Below are 15,016 nucleotides of genomic sequence, written 5' to 3'. Positions count from 1 at the left end.
CTATTTAAAATTTATACTCCCTCTGTTTCTCTGCTGTCTGGGTCATTTAGCAGTGTTTGGAGGTCCATACCTTCCCACACCGTCATAATGTAAAGTCCATTAGCAGATCCTTTATAACACTTTTTAAAGCTTACATTCAATCCATTGAATCAACAGAAATGCTCAACTTTTGCTTGTTATTTAACAATCTGGAAATAAAAATTGAAAACAAAAAATGAAAGCATTTACCACTTTTTTGTTATCAAAAAGGTCAACTTCAGGATCATTGTCTTCCTGCAGTTTACGGCTGAAGAGAAGTTCTTCATCTTGAAACACACCTGTGCTCTTCTCTGAAGGCTGGAAAAAAGCCCATTAAATGGTTTTCAAAACACAACGTCAAAAACTGATGATAAAATGTAACAGTTAGAGCAGATCAGCTATTTGCTGAGGAATTCATCTGTTTGCAAAAATATTCTTATTATTTATTAGATTTGTATGCCGAAGACTCGGAACGGCATACAAATAACCCAGCCCACTCATGTTGTCTGGTGGGCAACAGATTTAGTGCTTATTTAGTGACCCCAGTTAGGACCAGCCGTTCTGTTGTTAAGCGAAGCAGATGCTGAGAATGAAATGGCATGACTACAACTCGACTTTTGTTCTCCCCATTTTCCTACTCTTTGGAATATTCACTCAGGTGCTGAGATAATTAGAGAGAAGGAATTAATGTTTATACTTTCAGTCATTGGAGAGGAAGGGATTATAAGAGAGTAAGCAGGTACACAACGGAGGAGTATATACAGAAAACAATATAACCATACAAGCAGTTGTGTCTGTATTCTCTACTGTTTGCCTGTTAGTGTTTTGTAATCTCTTCCTTTCCAATCTCTCTACTGTGGAAGGAGGGGGAAAGAAGGAAAAAGGAAAGAAGGAAAAAACAAGTCAAGCACAGGAGAAACCAATTAAAGGAATTGCTTCCATTTTTTCTCCCTTGCAGAGTAGAAAATGCTAGGAGAAGAGAAAGTGAGGGAAGTGATCTCTTTAGGCAAACTTTCCTGTGCATGATCTATTTCCTCCTTTCACAGAGTGGAGATACAAGAGAGAAAGGGATTACAGAAGAGTAAGCAAGCACAATGGGAAATATACTGACAGTATGTTGTCAGTTTGGACATATTTTATAGCAAATTGGGATTCTTTGGGGAAAAATGGAGTGATGCCAGTGCTATAACTCCTAAATCTATTCCAGACTAAAAAAAAAATAAGTTGTCCTACAAATTAAGAACAGAGAAAGAAAATTAGATATTTTGAGTACCTCCCCCATGTTACTCACCTTCCCCATTCCAATCTGTTTGTTCTTACTAGAATCCGTAACTTCATTTTTCTCCTCATTCTCAAATAAACTGATTACAGTTCTCATCTTTTTCTTGGCATCTTTCTCCAAAAAGAGCTGGAAGTTCACAGACAGAAGTTATTATTTGGGCCGGTAACAAATGGATTAAGTAGCTTGATTTTATACCACAAATGACTTGGTAATCCAAAGTTAGGAAACCTCAGTCCAATAAAGCACATATATGTATTATATATAAAGTATTTTCTCACTTTTTCCTTCCTTTCTTCCTCCAGTACATTTCCTTCTTCTCCAAGATTATAACCATGATGTGTACCAGATTCTTCCGAAGGTCCTGCCTTCTTTTCTACTAATTTCTTCTGTGATGTTTTCAAGAAATTTTCCTGGTCAAGAAGTAAAAGAAAAGGATTCTACCCCTTTCCCTGGAAAACTGTATTTTTTACAAGTATAAGCACTCGTAGTTTACAATCAATATGATGGATGCCCATATATATCTTGTATTAAAATTAGCTCATGGAATTCATGGAATTCCAATTGGAGGAAACTGCTAATTGTTTAATTCATCTTAATTGTTTAATAATAATAATAATAATAATAATAATAATAATTTATTAGATTTGTATGCCGCCCCTCTCCGAAGACTTGGGGCGGCTCACAACAACGATAAAAACAATATTATAATGGCACAAATCTAAAAACCCTATCATAATTAAAAACCAAACAGCACATACATACCAAACATAAATTATAATAAGCCTGGGGGAAAGATGTCTCAAATCCCCCATGCCTGGCGGTATAGGGGGGTCTTAAGTAGTTTACGGAAGACAAGGAGGGTGGGAGCAGTTCTAATCTCCGGGGGGGGGGAGTTGATTCCAGAGGGCCGGGGCCGCCACAGAGAAGGCTCTTCCCCTAGGGGCCGCCAGATGACATTGTTTAGTCGACGGGACCCAGGGAAGGCCAACTCTGTGGGATCTTATCGGCCGCTGGGATTCGTGCGGTAGCAGGCAGTTCCGGAGGTACTCTGGTCCAATGCCATGACCAACACTTTGAATTGTGACCGGAAACTGATCGACAGCCAATGCAGGCCACGGAGTGTTGTAGATACGTGGGCGAATCTGGGAAGCCCCACGATGGCTTTCGCGGCCGCGTTCTGCACGATCTGGAGTTTCCGAATGCAGTAATCGAACCTCGAGGTGATAAGTGACTGTGAGCAAGGACTCCCTGTCCAAATAGGGCCGCAACTTTAATTTATTTCATCTTAATCCGTTTCACTAGAAAATCCAGTCTTAATTTAACTTCAAAATAGCCAATGTTTTAGATTAAAAAGTTTCTATTATTATTTGTGATTTGTTTTGTTATCCAGATGACAAATAGGAAGCTACGTTATAACTGGGATTTAAATTTAGACGACATAGTAGTGAAAATTACTGTTTCAAAAGATTCCTGTTGTGTTTGTCATCCACCAGATACATCATTTATAATATTTTTTTAAAAGAAATAATTTATTTTAGTAAGAATTTGTGGATAGAACCTGTTGTGGTTAGCTCTGGCCCAGCTCCTGCCCCAAGGACTGTGGATGTGGGGGAGACATCCACATGCTGCAGGCCAGTTTTGCCCCCTGTGGAATCTGCTGATGAAGACTCCTCTGACCAAGAAGACATGAGTGACAGGGAGGAGGAGAGTGTGGCAGACAGCTCAGAAGGAGATCAATTATCTAGCTCCTCCTTGGATTTGGAACAAGAGTTAATGATACAGCCACGCATGCGGAGAGCGATGCATAGGCAGCAACAACTGAGAGATTATTATCAAAAAACATGAGGCCACCTGAGGTTGAGTGGGGCTGTGGTAGTTAGTGAGGCTACTATAAATAGCAGCCTGTGGGTTTGGCCATTGTGGAGGATTATCTGATCGTTGTGTTTCGTGACTGCTTTACTGACTTTGACCTTTGTGTGCTGATTTTTCCCCGCTTTGAAACTAAACCAGAGCAAAGTGTGTTTCACTTTGTGAAAGGATAAGGACTGTGAATTGCCTCACAGCTGCAAACTAAGTATCACAGAACTGATAAGGGACTTGTACAAATTACCAATTTGTTTGGAGATGAGTGCTCTTTGCTATACAAAAAGAGGGCTTCGTTTATTTGCATTTTCAGTATAAAGAACATTGTTTTGAATTTTCAAACGTGTGTGTGGTCTGAAATTGTATCTGTGCATTTTCGGGAGGATTCTACCAGACAGCTCGACAGAACAGAACCAGTTTGGTCAAACGGTTAAGGCACCATATTTGAAAGTGCGCCAGCTGGGTGACTTTGGGTCAGTCACTTTCTCTCAGCCCAACCCACCTCAGGTTATTGCAGTGGGGAAAATAGAAGGAAGTTGTATGGGATAGCTTTGCTTAGTTTTTATTTGTAAAAACTAAATAAAACAGATTCCATCACTTCATTGTACATGTGATTCAAGTAGAATCCCAATCCACAAACTCTCATAATAAATTTAATAAGCTGAGAAATTTCTATAAGACTATAAGACTCTGCTATTCTTAGACTGGACATACAATCTAATATTTCCAGATAACTGACTATTATTAAGAGGAACGGTTCTTCAGAAATGCCACCTTTCCCCCCTCAAACCTTCATTAGATGCATCTAAAAGTCGGTGAATGCTAAGCCTTTAATGTTTACAAAGTCACAATTACTGCTTACTTGATCTGTATGAAGTGTTATTGTTTGGGCATCAGATGATGCTGGTTGTGGGCTGGTTAAGGTTGGTTGAGAGCTGCTGGGCAGGGTGCCATCTTCAAAAAGAACAACGTTTTTCTGAGGTGCTTTTTTACCGCTGAAAGAAAGAAAGAAATTTTGGTCCAAGATAGATCTGTTATTTCCTTGTTATCTTTTTACTACAATGGTATTTTAACAACGTATCTGAGGTTTTGTTAATAGCTGGAATTCTGCAATTATTCCTTCATAATCATTTTCACAAATATTTGATCAGTAAGGTAAAATTAAGAGCTAAAACAGTTAAGTATTATATTGTCTATACTAACTAATTTTAAAATCTCTAACTAACTATAATTTCTGGTTTTTTTAATCTTGTTGTTGACTTCTGGTGATTGCCTAGATTAGTCCCTGAAGCTTTTTTGGACAGGATTTCAGAAGCAGTTTGTCATAATATGTTGTGAGCCGCACCGAGTCCATGGAGAGGGGACGGCATACAAGTCCAATTAATAATAATAATAATAATAATAATAATAATAATAATAATAATAATAATAATAATAACCTTCTTTCTGGAGCCGAGAGTCACCTAGCTGGCTTTGTGCCTAAAGTGAAAATAGAATTTACAGCCTCATTGCTAGCCTAATGTAATAACCACTATACCAAATTTGGCGGGACCCAGGGGAAGAGCCTTCTCTGTGGCGGCCCTGACCCTCTGGAACCAACTCCCCCCAGATATCAGAGTTGCCCCCACCCTCCTTGCCTTTAGTAAGCTCCTTAAAACCCCCCTATGTCGTCAGGCATGGGGGAACTGAGATATTCTCTTCCCCCTAGGCTTATAAAATTTATGCATGGTATGTCTGTATGTATGATTGGTTTCTTAAATTGGGGTTTTTTACATTACTTTTAATATTAGATTTGTTCATATTGTCTTTTTACTGTTGTTAGCCGCCCCGAATCTATGGAGAGGGGCAGCATACAAACCTAATTAATAAAATAATAATTAATAAATAAAAATTGGCTCTCCAATTCCTGATTACAACATGGATATAACCATGGTACTTCTCACTTCATTTGGGTATGTTTTGCTGACTTCCCATGCAGCTTCCAGCCCTAATAAACCCTGGTGGCAACTCTTCTAAGGATTAATCAGATCCAATCCTACCATTATTTGACTAACATAAACTGAGAACATTTTTTTAAGTCACCAAAGATGGAAGGAAGAAGAAAATCTACAATAGCAGACCCAGGAAGGGTTGGTAGAGATGAAAGAATCCCATGTAGCACATGTGCTCAAGGCTACTCTATGGAAACACAGCTATTTGTCTTACAATATTTAAAGAGTTACTTTGTTCCACTCAGATTGCTGTCCTTGACTTACAACAGTTCATTTAGTGACCGTTCAAAGTTACAACAGCACTGAAAAAAGTCACTATGACTATTTTTCACACCAATCATTCTTTTATATATGTACATATAAATATCTATATCTATATCTATCTGTATATCTATATCTAAATAAGGCCGAAATAGATCTATCCTAGTCTCCCTTAATTTTCAAATTCAGCAAAAACATGTGAGATATGTTTTCATAGATTTTTCATGGGTACAGGTATGAAGGTCTTGGCATATTCGGGTTTCTTACCATGTAAATTTCAGAGATTTCTGGTGACGTTTTGAAGAGGTCCCACTCATGATCTTCGGGACTGGTGCTTTTGTCCTTGTGCTAGGGTGAAAACAGCGAGACCTGAGCTGCCTTCCCTCTATAAATACTGGTGGGGTGGGTGTGGAGTGATGGCTGAGCAGCTGCAAGCTGTGTTGAAACTTCCTGGTGAGTCAGTGGGGTAACACCTGGGGTCATTGATGTAATTGATGTATGCTGATTAGTTGATGTTTGTGGATTGGGGGTGATATCCTGAGTAGTTGGAGCTTGCAGGCTACTTAGCTGTTTTGTAATGTGTGTCTGGGGTGTAACAATTTTGGTTTGACTGCGAGTTTGTGGTCTGGTCATGTGCCCCCTCTGACATGCACACAAAACAAACTGACAAACACCATAAACACATGACCAGACCACAAACTCACAGCTAAATCAAAATTGTTACACCCCAGACACACATTACAAAACAGCTAACTAGTCTGCAAGCTTCAACTACTCAGGATATTATCCCCAATCCACAGATATCAACTAATCAGCATACATCAATTACATCAATAACCCCAAGTGTTACCCCACTGACTCACCAGGAAGTTTCAACACAGCTTGCAGCTGCTGAGCGGGCACTCCACACCCACCCACCAGTATTTATAGAGGGAAGGCAGCTCAGGTCTCGCTATGTTCGCCCTAGCACAAGGACAAAAGCACCAGCCTAAAGATGACGAGTGGGACCTCGTCGAAACATCTCCAAAAATGTGAGTTCCAATTATAGTTATAAATAAAGAAGCAGTAGCCATCACAATCTCCGGAGCGTTTAAAAAATTATTTAAAAGTACTAAAAACTAAGCATTCATCAGAGTGTAAGTAGGGAATGATGAAAGCTTAGTAGTTTTTTAGTAGTTTAATAAATTTAAACCATCCGGAGATCGTGATGGCAACTGTTTCTTTAGGACAATTCTCTCTCTATATATGTATAAATATAGATATTTATATGTATGTGTAGATATATACATATTTATATGTATATGTACGCACACACAAACACATATAAAATATAGTATTAACCTTGCTGTTCTGCTCGGGTCAATATGACCCGAAATAAAATTTGAGACTTGTAGATTATTTGTCATGCGGATCTCAAATTTGTGATTAATTAACTTTTCCTCATTTGAGGGGTTCTTACTAGTGTGTGTGGGGTTTTTTGGTCTTCTTTTTTTTTTGCTACACGCTGATTGTTACATTTTGTTACACTTGAAACAGTACAAGTGTATATGCGAACACAACAGCAAGGTTAATAAATAAACATGTCATTTTCCTTCTTGTAGTTAAATCTTTTACCTGTCTTTTGTGGTAACAAGAAAATCATCATCTTCTCCTCCTTCAAATAGGCCTCTTTTAATAACTTGACTGGCCCCAGAAGCAGACTTCACAGGTTCCTTTTTTTTACTTCCTTCAGGAGTAGCTTTGACCTCTTTTTTATTATTCCAATGGTCCTAAAAATATACCAGTTGTTACGTAATTATTATTCAATTCATTATTCAGGTACAGAGGTTCAAATCAAAGTGCATCAATGAATGCAACCAAGATGCCACCAAAATAGTGACATACCAACCTTCAAATAAGCCAATCTCATTGTGTAAACTTCCAGTTTGCCTGTTGGGCTGTTTTTCGCACTCTGGAGCCTCCAGAGGGCGAAATGGCCTTCCCTAAGGCCAAAAATCAGCTGGCCATCATGCGCATGCACGCTGGAGTTGATATAGGGCACTGCCTCGTGTTCCCTCCAGTATGGCTCCACGTGCCATCACAGGTTCGCCATCATTGCCCTAGAACAGTGTTTTTCAACCAGTGTGCCGTGTGCCGCGAAGCTCAGAGAGAAAGAAAGGAAGAGAGAGAGAGAGAGAAAGCAAGAGAGAGAAACAGAAAGAGAACAAGAGAAAGAAAGAAAGAGAGAGAGAAAGAGAACAAGAAAAAGAAAGCAAGAGAGAGAGCAAGAGAGAGAAAGAAAGCAAGAGAGAAAGAGAGGGAGGGAAGGAGAGAGAGAGAAAGACATAGAGGGAGGTAGGGGGGGAGAGAGAAAGAGAGCAAAAAAGAGAGGAAGGAAGAGAAAGAAAAAGAGATGGAGAGAGAGAGAGAAAGAAAGAGGAAGGGAGAGAGAGAATTTTTTTGTCCAAACTTTTTTTAGCCCCCCCCCCGCTCAATGTGCCCCAGGGTTTTGTAAATGTAAAAAATGTGCCGCAGCTCAAAAAAGGTTGAAAATCACTGCCCTAGAAGACTATTCCGAAGTTTTAACTTTTCCAGAATGAAGTGATGAAGGCAGTGATGGACATGCCTCAATATGACTTAATCCCTGGATAGTTAAGTGGATTTGCAGCTGGCTGAAGCGTAGACATCAGAGAGTTATTGTTAATGGCCAGTATTCTGAGCAGAGACAGGTTACAAGCGGTGTGCCACAAGGGTCTGTTCTGGGTCCTATTCTTTTTAATATGTTTGTGAGTGACATAGGGGAAAGTTTGGTAGTGAAGGTTTGCCTATTTGCCGATGACTCTAAAGTGTGCAATAGGGTTGATATTCCTGGAGGCGTCTGTAATATGGTAAATGATTTAGCTTTACTAGATAAATGGTCAAAGCAATGGAAACTGCAGTTTAATGGTTCCAAATGTAAAATAATGCACTTGGGGGAAAGGAATCATCAATCTGAGTATTGTATTGGAAGTTCTGTGTTAGCAAAAACTTCAGAAGAGAAGGATTTAGAGGTAGTGATTTCTGACAGTCTCAAAATGGGTGAGCAGTGTGGTCGGGCAGTAGGAAAAGCAAGTAGGATGCTTGGCTGCATAGCTAGAGGTATAACAAGCAGGAAGAGGGAGATTGTGATCCCGCTATATAGAGCGCTGGTGAGACTACATTTGGAATACTGTGTTCAGTTCTGGGGACCTCACCTACAAAAAGATATTGACAAAATTGAACAGGTCCAAAGACAGGCCACAAGAATGGTGGAAGGTCTTAAGCATAAAACGTATCAGGAAAGACTTAATGAACTCAATCTGTATAGTCTGGAGGACAGAAGGGAAAGGGGGGACATGATTGAAACATTTAAATATGTCAAAGGGTTAAATAAGGTTCAGGAGGGAAGTGTTTTTAATAGGCAAGTGAACACAAGAACAAGGGGACACAATCTGAAGTTAGTTGGGGGAAAGATCAAAAGCAACGTGAGAAAATATTATTTTACTGAAAGAATAGTAGATCCTTGGAACAAATTTCCAGCAGACATGGTTGGTAAATCCACAGTAACTGAATTTAAACATGCCTGGGATAAACAGAGATCCGTCCTAAGATAAAATACAAAAAATAGTATAAGGGCAGACTAGATGGACCATGAGGTCTTTTTCTGCCGTCAGTCTTCTATGTTTCTATGACCATATAATAGCTCTGCCTTGTGAGTTTTCCTGGTTGCAGTGTGCTTTGGGGTGTGATTTTAAGGTGCTGCTTGTTACCTATAAAGCCTTAGAAGCATAAAGCTGGGTTACTTGAAGGATTGCGTGTCTCATGTAGTATCGCTGGCTGATTCAATCAGGAAGGTTTGTATGCCAAGAGTAGCCAAACAATGGTATTTGTTGGGACCGTGGAAGGAGGTTACCTCTGTTGTAGTCCCTTCCTCTGAAATTAGGTTCTTGAGATCTGCGTGGCTTCTTCCTTGCTGGTATTTAGGAGGGCCTTAGAGAATTGATTTCGCATCCAGGCTTTTGGTTATTTTGGATAAATTTCCCGTTGCCTAGTTTTTGCCATCTTTTGTTACTTATTTTTACTGCTAAGTTGCTTTATGTACTGCCCAGAATTTCTTGTAGTCATGTGATATGCAAATTTAAAACAAATTCAACTTCCCGGATTCAAAATCCCTACTGAACACATAAGCTAGATTCTGAAGAATAATGCCACCTATACATGCGTACCAGAGACCCAATGGCCAGGTGGTCGGTGGGAAGTGTACACACATGTGCGGTTGAGCTGAACTAGGGCGAAGGCTTGTGTGCCCCCAGAGAGGGTGCTGCGTGCCACCTGTGGCACCATACCATAGGTTCACCATCATAGTTCTATAGTAAGCAAAATTGGCTTCATAGCAATAGCATAGAAACATAGAAACATAGAAGACTGACGGCAGAAAAAGACCTCATGGTCCATCTAGTCTGCCCTTATACTATTTCCTGTATTTTATCTTACAATGGATATATGTTTATCCCAGGCATGTTTAAATTCAGTTACTGTGGATTTGCCAACCACGTCTGCTGGAAGTTTGTTCCAAGGATCTACTACTCTTTCAGTGAAATAATATTTTCTCACGTTGCTTTTGATCTTTCCCCCAACTAACTTCCGATTGTGTCCCCTTGTTCTTGTGTTCACTTTCCTATTAAAAACACTTCCCTCCTGAACCTTATTTAACCCTTTAACATATTTAAATGTTTCGATCATGTCCCCCCTTTTCCTTCTGTCCTCCAGACTATACAGATTGAGTTCATTAAGTCTTTCCTGATACGTTTTATGCTTAAGACCTTCCACCATTCTTGTAGCCCGTCTTTGGACCCGTTCAATTTTGTCAATATCTTTTTGTAGGTGAGGTCTCCAGAACTGAACACAGTATTCCAAATGTGGTCTCACCAGCGCTCTATATAAGGGGATCACAATCTCCCTCTTCCTGCTTGTTATACCTCTAGCTATGCAGCCAAGCATCCTACTTGCTTTTCCTACTGCCTACTGCTCACCCATTTTGAGACTGTCAGAAATCACTACCCCTAAATCCTTCTCTTCTGAAGTTTTTGCTAACACAGAACTGCCAATGCAATACTCAGATTGCAATAGCATTTAGATTTATATACCACTTCACAGTGCTTTTACAGCCCTCTCTAAGCACTTTACAGAATCAGCATATTGCCCCCAACAATCTGGGTCCTCATTTTACCCACCTCGGAAGAATGGAAAGCTGAGTCTACCTTGAACCGTTGGTGAGATTTGAACTGCTGAACTACAGCTAGCAGTTAGCTGAGGTAGCCTGCAATGCTGCACTCTAACTACTGCGCCACCCGGCTCAAATGTTGCAGACCCATATTTTAATAACCTCTGAACATGGTACCTCTTCGTCACTGCTAAGAAATAAGTTGGCTGTTCTCTCCTGCGAAGATTTTGACAGCTTTGGCACAGATCCAAAGAGGTCCTGCAAAAAACAACAATAATAATTTACTGCAGAAAATAAAAAAAAACAATCTCTACCAGTCTTCATATTTTACAGTAGGGAAAACGGGAATTGAAAACAAACTTCGTGGTTTTAGGACAAACTACAGTAATACCTCGTCTTACGAACTTAATTGGTTCCTGGAGGAGGTTTGTAAGGTGAAAAGTTCATAAGACGAAACAATGTTTCCCATTGGAAACAATGTAAAATGAATTAATGCGTGCGAGAAACCCCCCCCCCCCCGAAAAAATGGCGCTCCGCTGGGCACCGCCACCCAGCTGTCACCTTTTGAAACAGCCGGGGGGCTTCTCGGCAGCCTCCCGAACCCGAACACCAAACCTGAACTTTTGCTGAACTTCCGGGTTCAGTGTTCGGGAGGCCGCCGAGAAGCCCCGCCGCCCGGCTGTTGCCTTTTGAAACTCCATGGGCGGAGCTTTGATGTCATGGAGACGTCGCTCCTGGCTGGCGGAAACATGGATTCCAGGAAGGACGTCTTCGTGACGTCAAAGCTCTGCCCATGGAATTCCCTATTGGGATTCCCCAACTCCGTTTGAGCCTCCCGACCAGCTGACAGCTCCGCGCTCTTTTGCAAAGCTGACAGCCGGGCGGCGGGGCTTCTCAGCGTTCTCCTGAACCCGAACGCCGAACCCGAACTTTTGCCGAACTTCCGGGTTCGGCATTCAGGAGAACGCCGAGAAGCCCCCTGGCTGTTTCAAAAGGCGACAGCTGTGCGGCGGGGCTTCTCGGTGGCCACCCGAACCCCAACTTTTGCCGAACTTCTGGGTTCGGCATTCGGGCGGTGGGTTCGTAAGGCGGAAAAAGTTTGTAAGAAGAGGCAAAAAATTTCCGAACCCTGGGTTCGTATCTCAGAAAGTTCATATGATGATGGGTTCGTACCCCTGTATTTCCATACTGTCTGCCCTGCAATCCTGGATCAGCAATGTCGGAACTACAGCAGATACACTCAGAGGTGGGCTGCTAAGGTGGAACGGTGACGTGTGCTTGCCCCCGTGGCTCTGAGTGGTAGCGGAATCCTGTGCGATTTTGCTACTGCACCTGTGCAGGTAGCAAAATCGCACGTGGAGATGCAGGTGAGCCCGTCTTTTGGTGCGTTTTTTTGCTTCCACGCAAAAAACAATGCTTCAGATGGTTCTAAAGAGAGAAAAACACCTAACTGAAATTACTATTTATATTAAGAGTGTTTTTGGGAAGCTTTGTTTTGGTGGTACAAAATGAGACTGTTGCACACGTTGAGTCTGTATTTTGAATTTCGCATCTCCTTTCTCTCAATCCCTCCTCTAGTGATCTTGACAAGTTTGCTGTTTTTTAACATTAACAATCCACTGCTTGTGAAATAAAATTCAAGAGCGTAGATTACATTAAATCTGTTTTTTTGGTTCTTAAGCAAATTGACTTGTGAAAGCACCTATTAAGTTTCAAAACACAGATGAATAAAAATGGAATGTTCTCAAGTTTTTAAGATACCGTAGCTCCTTTTACTGCCAAATGTTGCTTTCAGGTATTACATACCTCTTCTTCCTCATCTTCAAACAAAGACAATGCAGTTTTTGCCACCGCTTTAGTAGATGATGAAGTTGAATTCTTCACTTCTATAGGCTGATGTGAAGAAAACAAGTCCTGTTGCATAAGAAAGAAAGCCACACGCAGCATTTTTAAAGATATGCATTTACTCATTTGGAGTATTATCTTCACCCTAGTAAAGAAGAGACTCTCTTCTTGCTGTTTATAATTAAACTCTTCTTCTTTCTCTTTATTAGATTTGTATGCTGCCCTTCTCCGAAGACTCGGGGCGGCTCACAACAATAATAAAAACAATATTCCAGCGAAAAACAAATCTAATATTAAAAAGCACATAAAACCCCATCATATGTAAAAAAGCAAACAACATATACATATCCAAACCTAAATATAAAAAAGCCTGGGGGAAAGGTGTCTCAACTCCCCCATGCCTGGCAGTATAGATGGGTCTTCAGTAATTTACGAAAGACAAGGAGTGTGGGGGCAGTTCTAATCTCCGGGGGGAGTTGATTCCAGAGGGCCGGGGCTGCCACAGAGAAGGCTCTTCCCCTGGGGCCCGCCAAACGACATTGTTTGGTCGATGGGACCCGGAGAAGGCCAACTCTGTGGGACCTTATCGGTCGCTGGGATTCGTGCGGTAGCAGGCGGTTCCAGAGGTACTCTGGTCCAATGCCATGCAGGGCTTTAAAGGTCATAACCAACACTTTGAATTGTGACCGGAAACTGATCGGCAGCCAATGCAGGCCACGGAGTGTTGCAGAAACGTGGGTGCATCTAGGAAGCCCCACGATGCCTCTCGTGGCTGCGTTCTGCACGATCGGAAGTTTCCGAACACTTTTCAAAGGTAGCCCCATGTAGAGAGCGTTGCAGTAATCGAACCTCGAGGTGATGAGGGCATGAGCGACTGTGAGCAGTGACTCCCCGTCCAAATAGGACCGCAACTGGTGCACCAGAGCATTCTCTACATTTTTTGAGTGAACTGAATTACAGAATAACAGAGTTGGAAGGGTCTTCTAATCCAACCTCCTTCTCAAGCATTATACCATTCCAGACAAGTGGCTGCCCAGTTTCTTCTGTTGGAGCACCTACAACCTCTGAAGGCAAGCTGTTTCATTGGTTAACTATTTACACTGTTAGGAAATTTCTGCTTACTTCTAGGTTATTTCTCTTCTTCATTAGTTTCCATCCATTGCTTCTTGTCTTGCCTTCTGGTGCTTCTTTGTGGCTCAAATATTGGAATATGGCTACCATGTCACTCCAGTCATTTTTTTCACTAGACTAGACAAAGCTCCTAATCATCTTTGTTGCTCTTTTCTGCACTCTTTCCAGAGTCTTTACATCTTTTTTTACAATATAGTGACCAAAACGGGTTGCCGTATTCTAAGCATGGTCTTTCTAAGGCTTTAAAAAATGGTACTAATACCTCATGGGATCTTGATTCTATCCTTGCTAATACAAGCTAGGGTTGTGTTGGCTGGTTTGGCTGCTGTTGCACACTGTTGGCTTATGTGAAATGACTGTCCACTAGGATTCCAAGATCCCTCTCTGAGTTACTGCTATTGAGCTAATCTGTATCTATACATTTGATATTTCTTAAGTGTAAAACCTTACTTTTCTCTAAATTGAATTTCATTTTGGTAGATAGGGCCCAGAGTTCAAGATCCATCTGTATCTTGAGCCTATCTTCTGGATTGTTGGATATTTCTGCCAGGCTAAGGTTGTTTGTAAATTTGATGAGTTCCCCTTCTATACCCTCATCTAATTCACGAAGATGTTGTGTTGTGATTAGCTCTGGCCCAGCTCCTGCCCCAAGCACTGTGGATGTGGGGGAGACATCCACATGCCGCAGGCCTGTTTTGCTCCCAGTGGAATCTGCTGATGAAGGCTCCTCTGACCAAGAAGGCATGAGTGACAGGGAGGAGGAGAGCGTGGCAGACAGCTCAGAAGGAGATAAATTATCTAGCTCCTCCTTGGATTCGGAACAAGAGTTAATGATACAGCCACACATGCGGAGAGCGATGCATAGGCAGCAACAACTGAGAGATTATTATCAAAGAAAATGAGGCCACCTGTGGTTGGGTGGGGCTGTGGTAATTAGTGAGGCTGCTATAAATAGCAGCCTGTGGGTTTGGCCATTGTGGAGGATTATCTGATCGTTATGTTTCGTGCCTGTCTTGCTGACTTTGACCTTTGTGTGCTGATTTTTCCCTGCTTTGAAACTAAACCAGAGCAAAGTGTGTTTCACTTTGTGAAAGAAGGACTGTGAATTGCCCACAGCTGCAATCTAAGTATCACAGAACTGATAAGGGACTTGTACAAATTACCAGTTTGTTTGGAGATGAGTGCTCTTTGCTATACAAAAAGAGTGCTTCGTTTATTTGCATTTTCGGTATAAAGAACATTGTTTTGAATTTTCAAACGTGTGTGTGTCTGAAATTGTATCTGTGCATTTTCGGGAGGATTGTACCAGAGAGCTCGACAGAACAACGTTGAAGTGTACTGGGCCTAAAATGGAAACTTGTGGTAATCCACTGCTTCCTTCCTTCCATCTAGATGTACAGTAGT

The 15,016-nt window shown here is 41.3% G+C and overlaps 1 protein-coding gene across 2 annotated transcripts in view; it reads right to left on the bottom strand.

The window, feature by feature from the left end:
- Positions 1–15,016, bottom strand: part of LOC139166958 (WASH complex subunit 2-like) — a 49,423-nt gene that overhangs the window by 12,080 nt on the left and 22,327 nt on the right. For both annotated transcript variants that reach the window (XM_070751255.1, XM_070751256.1), the window contains exons 17-23: positions 12,443–12,550; positions 10,814–10,894; positions 7,030–7,184; positions 4,026–4,158; positions 1,579–1,710; positions 1,310–1,426; positions 229–336 (exon numbers count right to left, since the gene is read on the bottom strand). In XM_070751255.1, coding sequence (XP_070607356.1) covers positions 229–336; positions 1,310–1,426; positions 1,579–1,710; positions 4,026–4,158; positions 7,030–7,184; positions 10,814–10,894; positions 12,443–12,550 — 834 coding nt within the window. The remainder of the gene's footprint in view (positions 1–228; positions 337–1,309; positions 1,427–1,578; positions 1,711–4,025; positions 4,159–7,029; positions 7,185–10,813; positions 10,895–12,442; positions 12,551–15,016) is intronic.

This window comes from Erythrolamprus reginae, chromosome 4 (assembly GCF_031021105.1).
Source record: "Erythrolamprus reginae isolate rEryReg1 chromosome 4, rEryReg1.hap1, whole genome shotgun sequence".
NCBI lineage: Eukaryota > Metazoa > Chordata > Lepidosauria > Squamata > Dipsadidae > Erythrolamprus > Erythrolamprus reginae.
Note: the sequence above shows the minus strand (reverse complement) of the source record. Positions and strands in the feature narration are given on the sequence as shown.